The sequence below is a fragment of the Penicillium manginii genome (assembly GCF_028828005.1).
Source record: "Penicillium manginii strain IBT 31320 chromosome Unknown utg000005l:1.0-5665137.0:1.0-5668048.0, whole genome shotgun sequence".
Classification (NCBI taxonomy): Eukaryota; Fungi; Ascomycota; class Eurotiomycetes; order Eurotiales; family Aspergillaceae; genus Penicillium; species Penicillium manginii.
This window is the reverse complement of record NW_026643106.1, coordinates 5223889-5239981: the sequence shown is the minus strand read 5'-3', so window position 1 is coordinate 5239981 and position 16093 is coordinate 5223889. Positions and strand designations below refer to the sequence as shown.

Here is a 16093-nt window from a genome sequence, read left to right as displayed (position 1 = left end):
GGCGCTAAAACAGGGCACCCAACTGAAATTGGCTGGCCCTGCGGGTGGGACCGGCCCGAGCCTGCTCCTAGAGCGCCTACGGTTCCTAGAAGAAGACATCGTGCCTCCTAGAACCCTATATGTATAGTCTCATATGATTGGCTATATGTTTCTCCTTGCTCCACTTTGGAGTAACACGCCCGTAAGAATCGCGCGAAGATCATAACTGTACACAAGTTAAAGTAGTGCGCATCTCTTGGAATTGATGTCCCCCGACTCACTTGGTAAATAAATTATTTGTAGCCGAATGAAACAGAATGCTCTTCTTTTAATCTCAAGCTTACTGTCGAAGGGCACTATTGTTAATTACGTTTCAATCCTCCGGCATCAGACTACAGAGGTCGGGCTTAAGTGGTAAGATATTCTTGGGTGACAAGTGGTACACAAGCAATCGAGAGTTTTTCTAACTCAAACTGGGGAGTAACGGTCGACAACTTGTCTGCGCCGAGGTGGACCGTATCGCTGGCTCAACGGCCTTTGGGTAGCGTGGCCGTTAACATTCGTCGCTGAAAATCCACTGCGTTGACAGGGTTCTTCCCGATATGATCTGCCGTGTGCGCTCTGGTTCTTGGGATCTTCACTGCACTCAAGTCTTCTACCACGCCGGCTCTTGAGGCGTGTAGAATACCGCACCTGTAGTGAGCCGACTGATCTGTTAGGGAAATATTCTCCAATTTTTTTCCACTTGAATCCTTTCTCTTCCTTCAATTCGATCAAAAGCTCGTCGTCTCTAGACAGCTCGTCTTTAGAGAGAATTCGAGCTGGTCTAATTGATTTTCCAACCTGCTGCTTTTTCTGCCGAGGTAACTTTCTGCGTTGAGCTTTACGTTCACAATCTGGTGGAGTCTCATCGGGTTCCTGCAGGCAGGTGTGCTCTGTTCGCTCCTCAAAGGTAATTGAATACACAACCTTCGACAGAAGTATTTCCCGTGTCAGGAAACCTCGAATGGGAATTGTCTCTATATCGGATAGACTAGATATGAGATGCCGATCCCTCGGCATTTGGAGGTGGGACTCCTCATTTTTTGAGGCCCGAGATACGCAACGCTGAGAGGGGAGGTTGTGACGAGTATTTTTGTTTTGTCGTAGATGAGCAAGAGAACTTTGTACTGCCGCCCGCCCAGCTTTTTTCGATCGTTTGGATAGAATAGAGCTTTCGCTGACGTCGTCCGTATCATCAGCGTCACTAGAGCCTTTGCTGCAGCTGCCGTCATGTGATGACGCAGATGGGCCTCGCTTTCTTTTTGGACGGGATGTTGGGGCTAATGGTGCGGTTTTCCTCATGTCTCGCTCTCTGACACGTGAATTGGTGATGACGACAGAATGAAGCTCCGACACTGAAGGCAAATTTGCATCTGTATCGGTTCGGTTGCATTTTGACTGACCTTGACCACGCTGTGATATAGGTGACATGGAGATGGAACGACGCCCTGACGAGCTGGTTTGGTTAGGCTCACATGATGTCGACGGGATTTCGATTTCTTTGTGAGAATGCTCGTTCTCAGAATCAGTAAATACTGCTTCATTTGCCTCGGCTTGAATACTCTTGCAGAATTCTAAAATCGAGTGGCCACCGCATTCCCCGGGGGGGTATTTCTTCACTGTTCGTGAAAACTGGCGACTGTCTAAACTCATCTGACCCAGCTTCGGCATCGCCAGTTGACGGGGAAACTTCGCCAGACAGAAGGCCAAATGAAGAATCAGGGTTCTTTTCATCCGTAGAGCTCAAAGAATGTTCGTTGGTTGTTATATTGAGATGCTCCTTAGTGGTAGCGGACACAATGGTGCTGGAATCTTGCAAAATCCTGTCCTCCACTTTGGGTGAGTCTGTATACTAGAATTAGGTGACAAGCCAATAGTAAGATGACAATAAGGACTGACCTGCAAATATAGAAGGCAATGTTTTGTTTTCACTTTCATTTCCTTCGGCCGCGGGTAAAGGATCATCTTCGGGCGATGCCAAGATTGAAACAGTGGGATCTTTAACACTGTCTTGTTCGCCAGGATGTTGTAAAGGAGCCATATGGGTGCCCTGGCACCGCCTATAATCCTGACTCCCTGCTTGCAATACATTGAATTAGACCTTTAATTGTCTAACATGCTTTCCGGGCGGGATAGGATATAGAGAAAATCGATCTCTGAGACGTACTGTTATCATAAAGGTCACCTAGATCTGTAAGTGACGCCCCATCGAAAACATTCAATAAATCACTTTGAGACCAGTGAGCGTTCGATATTGGGCCGTCGGTATCTTCCCCTAGTGTCACATTCGGAAAATCCATGCCCTTCTCATCCGACAAATCTAAAGCCACCTCCCCAGCAGGCTCAGTGAGGGGTAATGACGGCACGGATTCAACTGGTGAGCGAGGAATCATCTGAGGACACTGTTCATGTGCCGATAAAGGAGAGCCCGACGGCCAGACTTGATTCGGCGGGAAAGGACGGCTTAGGATGAGACCCTCAGATGATGGATTTGAATAACTCTGAGGGTATAAACTGATGGACTGTGGCCCTTGAAACTGTTTCTTTTCGGTAGGCGGACGATAGTGGACGATTTCGTCGAGACTTATGGGAGGCATATTGTGATAAATTGAAGAGAAATAAGCCAGTGTCGAAGGTCATGCTCCTTCTGTTCAGAGGCGCTGGCAAGATCCTTTATATGCACATTCTACGGCCCCTATTCCTCATGTCTCGCCATTCCGGGCGTTTTTTTTTTGAATTGCATAGACCATGCCACGGAGAAGGGTACTGTCTGTCGGCAATGCGGTCGGCACAACCCCCTCAAGAATGACCGGGAGCCACATGCACAGGGACCACCCCATGAGGGATTTTTCTCATTGGACAATAACGTCGTATCGTCGGATTTGACGAGGTTTGACAATGAAAGCGTCAATCTGCCTTGCTGCGCCTTGCTGAAAAGAGGGCCGGGGCCAAAAGCTCGTCCCCCGAGAATTACTTGGCGCGAGCACCAGTATCTATTTAAGTGTAATTTGGTGCTCATCCCAGTTCGACTGGCCCAATCGGGGATCCAACAAGTCAAAGGCTTCAGTAGACGACCAAGACATTCGCTCATTTTGCGTCACCGTCGCAGAATGATGGACAGGTGGAGGCAAAGAGTAGCCAATGGCAAAAGAATACGTGGAGTCACCAGCGTACGGTGAACATAGTCTCAGAGAACGCCGTATCATAGATACTTTGGGGGAAAATGGCGAATCTCCAGTCTCCTAACAGTGAGGCTTTGTCGATGGCGCCCATGACGGCAAGACAAAGGCACGCGAACGAGGGTAAAGGTATAGCAAAGTACAGCAATACGTAGGAAGACACCAATGTGCTGTCAAGCACGATATTGCAGTCCGGCCGCCCTAGCTGGAATTGAGGACGACCTCAAGACAAATAGATCGGGTTGTAGGCAAGCTGGTGCAGAAGGCGCAGTCCTCGGGGCGAGTGGCGCTCAGCTGAAACAAGGGGCGGATGCCGTGCGAGCCGGAAATACGGTATCATTTCAGTGCGGCGAGGTCGCTGGAGTATGCTGCGCGAGAGGGAAGTGCAGCACGACGAGGGCGAGGACGTCGAGCGACGCACCGAGTTATATACTCTCGCCGGTGGGGGCCGAGAGGCGGTGGAGAGCAGCAAATGCCAGATTGGGGCAAGCGGTAGCCACTAAGCCGGATATGGGTGCACTTAACCCAACATGGTTGTAGTGGGTCGGGACACCACTTTGGGGATAGCGCGGCGTCAAACCGTATTGGGCCACGCTAAACCCGAACAGGGGCGATGGGGGCGGGCGCCAAACCCGATCGAGGGGGGCGCCGGATCCGGCGCCCTCGGCACAAATGGTAGTTGTCCTCTTAAACTAATAACTAGATAGAAAGACTTAACTAAGTTCTAGAAGATTATCTTAGATATTTCATTAATAGAGAGTAATTAAATTAGACTTAACTTCTTAAGATAGCTTAATTTATATACAATAATACTATTAATATATCTACTAATAAAACCCCCCTTCTATATACTACTAGAATATAATCCTAACTTCTAAGTCTAAGCTCTAAAGAAAGTACTTAAAAAAAAGTTTTAAGTACTAAAGAATAGATAACTTATCTTTAAAATATATAAGAAAAAACTTTAAAAAAGTTTTAAATTATATAGAAAATATAACAGAAGTTATATAACTAAAACTATAAACTAAAAAACTTTAATATTAGAACTCTTATATCTTTTTTAATAAAGAATATCCACTTTAAAACTAAAGAAAAGAAATTATCTCCTTAATAAATTAGACTCTTCTAAATTCTTATAAAAATTAGTATATAGATATATTATATTATACTACTAGAAAAGTACTTAAGATTATATAATATTTTCTCTATCTCTCTTCTCAAACTATAAAATAGCTAAAATAAAGATAACTTACTAATACTAATATCTAAACTTAAAGATAAAGAGAAATAGAAGGTTAAAGAGATTTAAAATAAAAGAATATTTAATAGAATTTTATATTACTATATTAAATAGACTAAATAGCTCTTAGAATATAATTAATAGAAATTTATAGAGTATCTAGAAAATATAAAGAATATAATATCTTTATTTAGAAAGAAGTAAATCTAAAAAATTATTTTCTAATAATAATAAAAAGTTATCGAAACTTCTTTAAACTATACCTAAATTAATAAAGAAAAGAAAGAGAAAACTACTCTATCTAATTTCTGTTAAGTAAAGATACTTAGCTATAAAAGAAAAGGATAGATAAGATAAAGAAAAGAGACTACTATAGAAGTAAGTATTAATTTGTAAATACTTTAATATTAGTAACTATAGCTATAATAGTAGAAGTTAAACTAATCCTATCTAGAGCTATATTATATTAATATTCTATAGTAATCTCTAAGAAGAAGACTTAAATAGTACTCTACTAAAGATTATAATTAGTATTACTAATCTAGAGTTATAAAAAGTTACTAAAATACTTAGAAAGGTAAACTAGAGGTAAGTTAGCCTTAGTATTTAATTCCTTCTAATATTTAGTAATAAACTCTATATAATTAGCTATAGTCTAATTAGTATTCCTTATATTAAAGTATAGATTATATATAGAAAGATAAACTAAGATTATCTTATAAAATAATATTAGAAGACAGAGAGATCCTAATATAGTTACTTCCTTACTTATTATACTCTATATAGATATAGTATCTCTAGAAACTATAGTAGTAGTACTACTAATTTTAACTTTATAAGCCTAGATAAGAATTAACTAAAGTTAATATAAATTACTATAGATTCTATAGGGTAGCTAAAGTAGATTAGTATTAAATCAAATATAAATCAGAAGAATATTATACTTAGAAATAAGTCTTACTTTCCTTCTTATAGAGAGTATAAGTAATTGAATTTATATAATTCTAATTATACTTAATTAAAGAAATAGTATCTATAGAAGTATAAAGAGCTATTTCTGTAATATACTTTATATAGAATATAAAGGAAGGACAGAGGATTCAATTATAAAGAGAATAAAGACTAAGATTAGTACTTACAATACTCTTAGGGCTAGATTCTCTATCTCTATCTCTATTACTACCCTTAGTTCTGTCTCTAGTATAATCTTTACCTTTCTAATAACTTCCCTAACTTATAGTACCTCTAGTACTACTAAAGAGACTAATAGTAGTAGAAGCTAAAGAAGTAGTAGTAGGAGCTAAAGGAGTAGTAGTAGGAGCCAGAGTAGTAGTTAATATAATAAAAAGATATTAAGATAAGGATAATCAGAGAGATAAGGATGAGAGAAGTAAGAAAAGAGAGAGTTATAAGAGGGAAACTTTTATTATAAGGTATTAAAGAGAGTATATTACTTTATTTGTATCTGTATATAAATATATCTAATTAGGATAGGCTTTAAGGTCTTTAACTGAGGGTAATACTATTATATTTGAATTGTTTGATCTAATTTATACCTTTATCGATAGTTAAACCGACTATCTATAAAAGAGGAGGATAAATTATCACAGGATTCGAAGTATACAGTACCCCAGACGTTCGATGTTAATCCGTACTCAAATCCCCTTCAAGCCACCTATATATCAAGGCCCACCCAAACCCTAATATATTTAAGATCCTATAAGTATTCAGGATTCTTAATCTTGTCAAGAATCAGTCTGTATATCAACTATCCAATCTAATCTCTACTGTCTGATATCCTTACCTAGTCACAGGTCTCTAGCCTGACAACTTAGTAACCATTACACTAATTCTATCTAGAATTAAGTCAATCTTCACTCTTTATAATATATTTGAATACTATCCTTTCCTCTTAGGGTTAAATATAGTATCTACTTCTTATAATAGAATTACTCTTGTTTTTAGTTACTCTTTTTATTAATCAAGTCTTCCTAGGGATACTATATAAAAGATAGGAATACTTACTAACTGTCTATTAAGTAGATAGGTCGATTATAAGAGAACAAAACTACTATACTTAAAGAGTATAGGAGAGTAGTAGATAGAGTATAATACTATAGAGAAACAATTAAATAAATAACAGAATCTCTTCTAGGTAGTATATCGATACTGTAACCTTAGTAACCTTAGTAAAATATTTCGAAAAGGGGAATATATATATTGATATTGATACTATAGAACGAACGCTACTTATTCCCTCAAAACTAAATAGTAGCCTTGTTACTAAGGCCCCAGTCACCTGACTCCGATGTTGAGATCGAAATCCCTACTACAATAGTTAAATCTAATTTTCTAAGAACCCTATAGGTACTTCTATTCTATTTATACTAAAAAAGAATAGAGATCTATACCTCTATATTAATTATTAAAAGTTAAATAAAATCTTTATTAAAAACTAGTATTCTCTATCTCTTATTTTAGAGATTCTTAACTATCTTTCTAGTACTAAATTCTTTAGTAAGATTAATATATAAGATATATACTATTAGATTTATATTTAAGAAGAAGAAGAATAGAAGATAGCTTTCTATATAAGATATAGCTATTTTAAATATATAGTTATACTCTTTAATCTTACTAATATACTTACAATATTCTAAAGTTATATCTATACTATACTCTATAGTCTCCTTAATACTATTTATATTATATACCTTAATAATATTCTTATCTTTTTAAAGATATATAAAGAATATATAGAATACCTAAGTCTTATACTTAAAAGACTATAGAAGGTATAACTATTTATTAAAGTATTAAAATATAGCTTCTATAAATTTGAAGTTAAATTCCTTAGCTTTATTATTAGTTAAAATAGAATCTTAATAGACCTAGAATAAATTTAAGCTATTTAAGAATAGGAATAGTTAATATCTTATAGAGATATTTAGGTCTTTCTTAGATTCTATAACTTCTATTAAAGATTTATTAAAAAATACTTATTAATTGTATTACTACTTATAGAACTTCTTAAAGAAAGTAAAGACAGAAGAAAACTAAATAATATTAAACTAAATAATAGAGAATTAAAGGTATTTTAAGATTTTCTTAATACTTTCTTAATAGTACTTTTTCTTTATTACTTTAATCTAGAAAGATCTATTTAACTTAAAACTAATATATTAGATTTTGGAATAGCTAAAATACTCTTATAATTAGATAACTAGAGAATATAGTACTCTATTATATTTTAGTCTAAGAAATTTTTATCTATAGAATAAAATTTTATTCTAAGACTTGGTAGGTCTTAATAGGCTTAGGGAAAGTTGGGAATAGCTTCAACTACTACTAATTAGGTAGTAGTTATGTAAGATTGGTGGTTAAGAATGATATTGAGAATGATTGAAGATGATGATTGTTCTGATTTGTGTATAGGGGGGGAGAAGGTCATATATATATTAGCTAGCTTAGGCAATATTACTAAGTCTTGGTATTATTAAGTATTAGGCCTTAGTACTAGAAGCACTAGTATAGTAGCAGTAGCACCGGCATGGTTACAACCGGGGCACTGGTATAGTTACACCCGGAGCACTGGCATAGTTACACCCAGAGCACTGGCACAGTAACCCCCGGGGCACTGGTATAGTTACACCCGGAGCACTGGCATAGTGACCCCTGGGGCACTGGCATAACTTAGATAAGCTCCCGCACTCTAAGGCTTGTATAACCTAGGCAGCGGTAATATTTGTAATATTCATACTTCTAATATTTAGTAATAAATTCTATATAATTAGCTATAGTCTAATTAGTATTTCTTATATTAAAGTATAGATTATATATAGAAAAATAAACTAAAATTATCTTATAAAATAATACTAGAAGATAGAGAGATTCTAATATAGTTACTTTTTTATTTACTATACTCTATATAGATATAGTACCTCTAGAAACTATAGTAGTAGTACTATTAGCTTTAACTTTATAAGTCTAGATAAAGATTAACTAAAGTTTATAGGAATTACTATAGATTCTATAGAATAACTAAAAGTAGATTAGTATTAAATTAAATATAAATTAGAAGAATATTATATCTAGAAATAAGTCTTACTCTTCTTCTTATAAAGAAAATAAATAATCGAATTTATATAATCCTAATTATACTTAATTATAGAAATAGTATCTATAGGAGTATAAAGAGCTACTTCTATAATATACTTTATATAGAATATAAAGAAAGAATAGAGAATTTAATTATAAAGAGAATAAGAACTAAGATTAGTACTTATAATACTCCTAGAGCTAGATTCTCTATCTCTATCTCTATTACTACTTTTAGTTCTATCTCTAGTACAATCTTTATCTTTCCTATAACTTTCCTAACTTATAGTACCTCTAGTACTACTAGAGGGACTAGTAGTAGTAACAGAAACTAAAGAAGCAGTAGTAGGAACTAGAGTAGTAGTTAATATAATAAAAAGATATTAAGATAAGGAAAATCAGAGAGATAAGGATAAGAGAAGTAAGGATAGAGAGAGTTATAAGAGAAAGACTTTTATTATAAGGTATTAAAGAGAGTATATTACTTTATTTATATCTATACATAAATATATCTAATTAGGATAGGCTTTAAGATCTTTAACCGAGGTAATACTATTATATTTAAATCCTTTAATCTAATTCTTACCTTTATTAATAGTCGAGCTAACTATCTATAAAAGGGGAGAATAAATTATTACAGAATTTAAAGTATACAGTACCCCAGACGTTCGATGTCGATCTACACTCAAATCCCCTTTAAGCTACCTATATATCAAGGCCTACCCGAACCCTAATATATTTAAGATCCCACAAATATTTAGGATTCTTGATCTTGTCCAGAATCAGTCTATATATTAACTGTCTAATCTGATCTCTACTGTCCGATATCCTTACCTAGTCACAGGTCTCTAGCCTGACAACTTAGTAACTATTACAACCTAATTTATAGAGATCTCAGTAGTAGTGTAAAGTATCAAAGTTATTAATATATACTAAATTTAAAGAACTATCAGATATTATAGATAAAGATATATAGCTTCAAAAACTAGTCTTAGAGCTTAATCTTATAAAAAGTAATAATAGGATTATATTAAACACCAACAGTAACAATACTAAAGTTATTATTTTAGGTATAGAATATAAACTGTTCGTAAAGACAGTTCGACTTATCTATTCTAATACTAGAGAGGCTATCCTTAACAGTGATGTTAAATTAGTATTAATTATAAGTATAGATAATACTACAGACAGACTTACTAAACCTCTTCCTTCTACAACATTTAACTGCTTCCTCGATAAGCTCTACCTTATATAATACCAGACAGCGATTTCAACGTTGACGATGCTCTAAACCATCGCCGACGACGTATACAACACAGATAATAGGACAATAGGGGTAGAAAGGATGGGGATGATAGAATCTGGGCCTGTTTTGTCGCAAATCCGGAGTGTAGAGATGCTGCCAGTTTGCCCTCATTTTTATGGCCTTAGTGCCTTGTTATTAGTTAACTAGGGAGCTAAACCTATTCGGGAAACTCTAAAACTCGATAGGGGATAGCTTCTTTTTCAAGTAATCGATAGATTGCTTCTTGTTGTAGTGCACGCTGTCCACAGCCTGCGGGGGAGTACTAAGGCCTGAGGGCTCAGGCCCCATATTGCTGAGTCAGCCAGTGCCCACCGTGCCTGCCATGTAGATAGCTTCTCTCCATAGCATCTTCATGTCACCATCCATCTTCATGTCACCATCCATCTTCAGTCTCTCATGCGAGTATCCTCATCCTGTGCCTCCAGTAGTTTCGACCTCTCCTGCCTTGGGGTCCGTAACATCTAGGTCGGAAATCCGGGAAGCACAATCCCGAGGGAATCCACTAGCCAATATAGGCACTTACGCCCATGCACATTCGGCCTACGATACCCCGAGCTCGCCTTGGCCGACGCGGGGATGCGCTGAGTTCTTCCGCTGAGTTCTTCCGCAAATCATCCACGACTACTTATTGGCCTAGCTTGCCGCGGGAGTCTAGCCGTGAAAGAAAACGCTTTGGCCTAAGAATTTACAGTATTTCATCGCGCTTGAGCATTACCGCCATGATCATATCTCACTATGACTGCGATGTGTCCTTACCGCTCCCAAAATCCACACTACGGTGGATTTTCTGATTGACAACCTTGTCAATATTAAAGATAAGACTGGGAAATTCCTCCTCTACCTCTCTAATAGCCGTGTAATTGATATAAAGCATGGGCTAGTTATGAATAGACTCACGGTATCAGCCTGTACGGTGTATAGAAGTACTACAAGATGGCTGGTGATAAGAAGCTGTTGAAGATCATCGAGGACTGGCTATATAAATATATATAATCTCCAGGGATCTTTGTAGCCGGTGTTAATATTTCCAATATCGGCACCCATAAATAGGGAAAACAGCTTGAGTTACTTAACTACGAAATAGCAAACTTTTCAAAACGGCTATACAGGCGGGTTCCACATTCCAGTATATATCTGTAAGTGATATTCCACCGTCTAACATTACTGATAAAGTAATAACAATATAAAAACAACCTCTAGTCGTATTTTAGTAATACAATAACCACCGTACCGGACATAGTATTATTCTACATAAAATACACAATATAAATAATATAAATGCGAATATAAGTAAGTTAATACGTTTATTCGCATTCCTTTATTCCTTTCGAAATCCTAAGTGAATAAGCTACTATCCACCGATCCATTCATTATGTTTCGACACTGATCATCCCAAACGCCTTCCTATTAATTAATCTCTCGTTTTGTATGTGGTTCTTTGTGTCTGGTCTGTCCGCAATCAGCAATCTGAGGTAAATACCTCATCATCAGCGCTTACTTGTCCTACAGCAGTAGGCTTAAGGGACCCATATTACAGGAAACATACACAGAACGAATGAGCGCACACGGAATTGTACTGAGCCCTTAAGTATATATACATAAAGGGAAAAACGCGATTCCACCTCACAGCGTTTCTAGCGCCTGCCACGATCGCCAAACCTTTCCCTCTCGTAGGCCAAGGCCAATCGCATACCTTTATATACGGTCTCAAGATTTCCAAATTCCAGGCAGTCCAAGCAGTTCATCAGCCGAGCACCAAATGGACAGGATTGGTGGCCTTTTCCCTAGGTCCGTAATGGAGAGGACCGTTGCGTCCGTCCCCACCAAGTTTCCCCGCACGAGGTGATGAAGTCCCGGGAAACAATGACCCGAAGCATTAACCAGGCTGATAGTAACTTGAGCTAGTGTTATTTAGGCTTAGGTCCGAAAGCAAATCAAATCCCCGCGTTTTAACCAGGCACTTACCTTGGCTCGCATCGCCAGACACTTCATCTGTGTTAATTCCTAGCATAGCCAGTAATGAACGCACTAAATTGGTATGTACGGCGTATGAAGGTATTGCGACGTGAAAGGCGAAGTTGGACTACAATAATGCATTGGAGGCTGGCTCGCAGCACGATCTGCCGAGGGTTAAACCCTCCGGAATATCTAACACGTGTTCACTTTTAAAGATTAAGTTATGTTTCTCTGCAGTCTGATCTCAACTGTTTAAATATCGCCCAAGTATCTTTCTTTGGGTCAATTTACGCAAGGTTGTGTTACTAGTGGTTCTTGTGTATTGTCTATTCAAGATTGATAGAGATGATACGGTTTTCGCTAGCAACTCAGTAGATGTTGATGACCAACGATAATGAATATGTTATCATATTGGAAAATCTTTCAATACGTTGCTCGAAAGGCAGTCGGCATATTGGCGGCGATTTGAACAGGCTCGGTTCTAAATTTGATACATCATACTTGTGATGCGAGCTAAGCACATCTTCGCTTCATCATTTGCGGGGTACTCGGCCAAATATCTTCCGATTTCCTTGAGAGACAATCAAACTTCGAAGTTTACTGACTTGTCAGGCTTCATTTCGCTTACTAGCGTAGCGTTAGGCTCAAAATTCTAGGCGCTACTTTCGCTGTCGTCACAAACAAAACCGGCATGATCAGCCCGAACAAAATTGGCTCGAAATTTTTCAAATATATAAGAGGGTGTTTGGGTCCAATTATTTTCACGTTCACACAATATTTCCAGAATGACCCTACCTTTGTCCCTTTGAAATGAAGCAATTATTTCTTGCCGTAGCATCATTGCTATTCAGCGCCATCAGTGCGCACCCTTCCAAGGTTGCCACCGGACCATTCTTGACACAAGTCGACAACACAACATGGATCCTGGGAAATGACATCTGGAATGTCACTCAGCAGCAGACCTACGGAGTCGAGCTGATGTACAAGGGAAGGGATTGCGTTGGGGAGGCTGCTGGTCACTACGTAAGCTACAGTATGTGCAAGACCTCCTCAAAGAGCCAATTCTTCCTCTTTCCTACAAAACTGATCCTGTTACAGATGGCGCAGCGTCTAACTTAGAGTGGACCTCGGCTTCCATCACCAAACGTGGTACCTACAAAGGTAAAAGTTATATCGATGTCTCTTTCACTGCCGCAGAGGGAGATATGCATTGGGTCATTTTCTCTAGTCTGTCGGGTGCCTATCAGTACTTTGTGAATCACGCGCTGCCTACCCTTGGTGAGTTCCGCACACTTTGGCGGCTGGATAATACGACATTCACAAAGGGTAGAACAAATATTAAGGACGAAGAGCTTCCACCCCTAGACGAATACCTGTCCCAGAACAAGGTTCAGGATGAGACGTGGTTGAAACCCGATGGAAGTGGTTATATCACCAAGTATGACTTCACCGCCTGGTCCAGAAACCAGGACTACTTTGGTGTGTATGGAGATGGCTTCGGGAGCTGGTACATTAATCCTGGAAAGGACTATTACAATGGTGATCATCTCAAGCAGGAGCTCATGGTACGCTCATCAAGAGATCCGAATGAAGGGAGATGACTGAGACTGACTGTAATTCAGGTTCATCGAGAATCATCTACCGGTGATGTCGTGCAGTTGAACATGATTCACGGCACCCATTTCATGGCCTCGTCCTCTGACGTATTCCCGGATGGCAAGATGTGGGGACCATGGCTTTGGTATCTCGTATGTCTCATGGGTCTACTCTTCAGCAACCTTGGTTACTGAATATTTTGTAGAACGATGGCGACAAGCAGGATGCAGCCAAGCGAGCCACGGAAGAATTCAGCGCTTGGCCATACACCTGGCTCGATGACAAAGACTATCACAGTCGTGGCGTCCTGAAAGGCAAGATTGTGCTTTCTGACGGACGCCCTGCAAGCAATGCGGTCGTCTTCCTCGGCGACAACAAACCGAATAAAACTTCTTTGGATATGGGATCAACATATTACTATACTGAATATGCCGACAAGAATGGAAACTTCGAATTTTCTGACGTCCGTAGTGCCACGTACGGTCTACAAGCCTGGTCCAACGGAAGTTCCATCGCAGATGTGACCACTTCCTTCCTTCAAAACGATGTGACCGTAAAGAAATCAGCGAAGACAAACCTCGGCACCCTTACCTGGGAGGTTTCATCGAAAAAGAAACTATTCCAGATCGGTGACTTCGATCGCTACAGTTATGGCTTTTTGCATGGTGGAGCACCCCACCAGCACGCCCTTGTTGCCTCGTGCCCAGCCAACCTAATATACACCATCGGATTGTCGGAGCCGAGTGACTGGTGTTTCGGACAGACATACAAGGGTAACTGGACAGTGTTGTTCAATGCGGCGACTCCGAGCAAATCTGCGGCTCCTAACCTGATCGTTTCACTGGCTGGGTACTCTTCAGGAAGCAGCATAAATATCCTCGTTAACGGTGTTCAGATTGGCAACATGACTAGTGGTTCCTCGTTGCTACCTTCCGACCCTTGCTTATATCGTTCTGCAACGGGTGCAGGAGAGTGGCATTTGCTTGAGTACTCTTTTGACAAAGATTTGCTGAAGACGGGGGAGAATGAGCTTACTTTCGATATGGTGAGGAACACTACTTGGCATGGATTCATGTGGGATAGTGTTGTCCTAGAATGGTGATATTGAGTTGAACTCAGGTCGGAGTCAAAGTGTGAACACTAGAGTCAGGGGAAACTTGCGAATTATTGTTACGACAACCATACAATGAGGTATAGGAAATGCGGAAGAGGTGCCTATGTATCACCAGAGTTGATACATCACCTCGCTTATCTGCCTGCATACGCACGCAGGCATCCCCTCAAAAAGGAGGAGCTGGATCCTCTTAGGAGGACCAGCGATTAGTCTGAATATCATCATACCCATATCAGGCATATCTCACATTCTTCACTCGTATCCCTATCGTATCAGGACGCCCTGAGAGGATTGTCCTAACAGTTCAGATAGAAAACATTCCATCGGAGTAGTTGTATCAGCGATGAAATTCCTGAGAGCTCTGATCCTGTTGAAGTATCAGTATGTATCGCCATGATCAGATGAATGACACTTGTGGAGCTGAAAACGCTGATCTAGCTGAGTACTTGCCCGAAATTAACGTTGGGAATGATACACTAACAAGGTGATGGGTATAGTTAAGCGGAAATTGCGCTGGCGGCGGGTCTCCCTGCGTGGTCTTGTACGCAGGGTACATTCAGTTGAAATTGAGTCAGAACGTTCCGAACGCTCATGCGGTCTGCCCGAAATCACAACACAATTGAATTTTTCCGAGGTACTTACGAGTATTCCATTTACTGTTGATTCTGGCCTGTTGATCACCACAACCGAGAATGGTCAAACCAATTTTCCAGGGTCGATTGGGTTTATGGGCCGAAATCGTAACCGGCGGTCCGGAAATTGAGGGCGGATGCATTGTCGCGTCGTAGCGTGTCGCGTAGTACACATGTGACAGATCCTCTGAAAGAAGCATCAGTGGCTACGTTACTTAGTAGGTCTTCCCCGTCTGGTATAAGAAACTAACTAAATAATTCTTGAATTGTTAATGGTATTTTGTGACCACCTGACATAACGGGCTGGCTGTGAGTTTCGCGAGATTGTTTCTGCGGGCAACTCAGTCAGTTTCTGAGTGGTAATATACCTTGCTCAGGTTGTGGCTGCTTTGAGTATAGTATCAGAAAAATAGCCAACTTCGTTATAGTAACTAGATAACATGTTTATTTAGCTTTCATCTTATCCTGGTGATGAGAACGTACTTGCCAGCTTGGAATCACTGTCTATATTAGGACACGGCCAAAATAGTTTGATATTGGATACACTTGATCTGGCACCTATTTTCAGCTGCTTGTGTAAGATAGACGTTCACAAATTATATTACTTATAGTCTAGATACTATCGGCCACTATATACTATCCCGATCGGACTTATAGAAAGGACCGGACTAGGGCTAGATTTTACTACCCCTCTATATTAGTATAATTTCTGGTGAATAAGGGAGCTATATACTAACTGTTAATCTAGTATAGTATTAGTCTAGTCAAATCAGGATAAGGTAGTAGGTGTTAGCTTAATATTATATGCTTGAAGGTACGAGATCTATACCGTAGAGAATAGATATTAGTAATATCTTCTAGCCTAGCTATTTTATCCATGTTATTTATATGCCAGAAAAAATCTTTAAAGATTAAGGGGCCAGGACAAAGTGCCACTAGAGGGGATATCCA

General features: G+C 39.0%; 2 protein-coding genes across 2 annotated transcripts; one reads left to right on the top strand and one right to left on the bottom strand.

Moving 5' to 3' along the window:
* Nucleotides 1-447: 447 nt before the first annotated feature.
* Nucleotides 448-2618, bottom strand: N7533_008276 (SANT/Myb-like DNA-binding domain-containing protein; the record flags this gene model as incomplete). The annotated part of the gene is given in 4 exon segments (XM_057104926.1): nt 448-1660; nt 1680-1866; nt 1921-2097; nt 2189-2618. 4 exon segments carry the CDS (start codon nt 2616-2618, stop codon nt 448-450), a joined length of 2007 nt encoding a protein of 668 aa, XP_056959883.1.
* A 9992-nt stretch (nt 2619-12610) lies between these two features.
* N7533_008275 (putative rhamnogalacturonase) lies at nt 12611-14498 on the top strand (the record flags this gene model as incomplete). The annotated part of the gene is made up of 4 exons (XM_057104925.1): nt 12611-12833; nt 12899-13365; nt 13423-13548; nt 13602-14498. 4 exons carry the CDS (start codon nt 12611-12613, stop codon nt 14496-14498), a joined length of 1713 nt encoding a protein of 570 aa, XP_056959882.1.
* Between the last annotated feature and the right edge of the window lie 1595 nt (nt 14499-16093).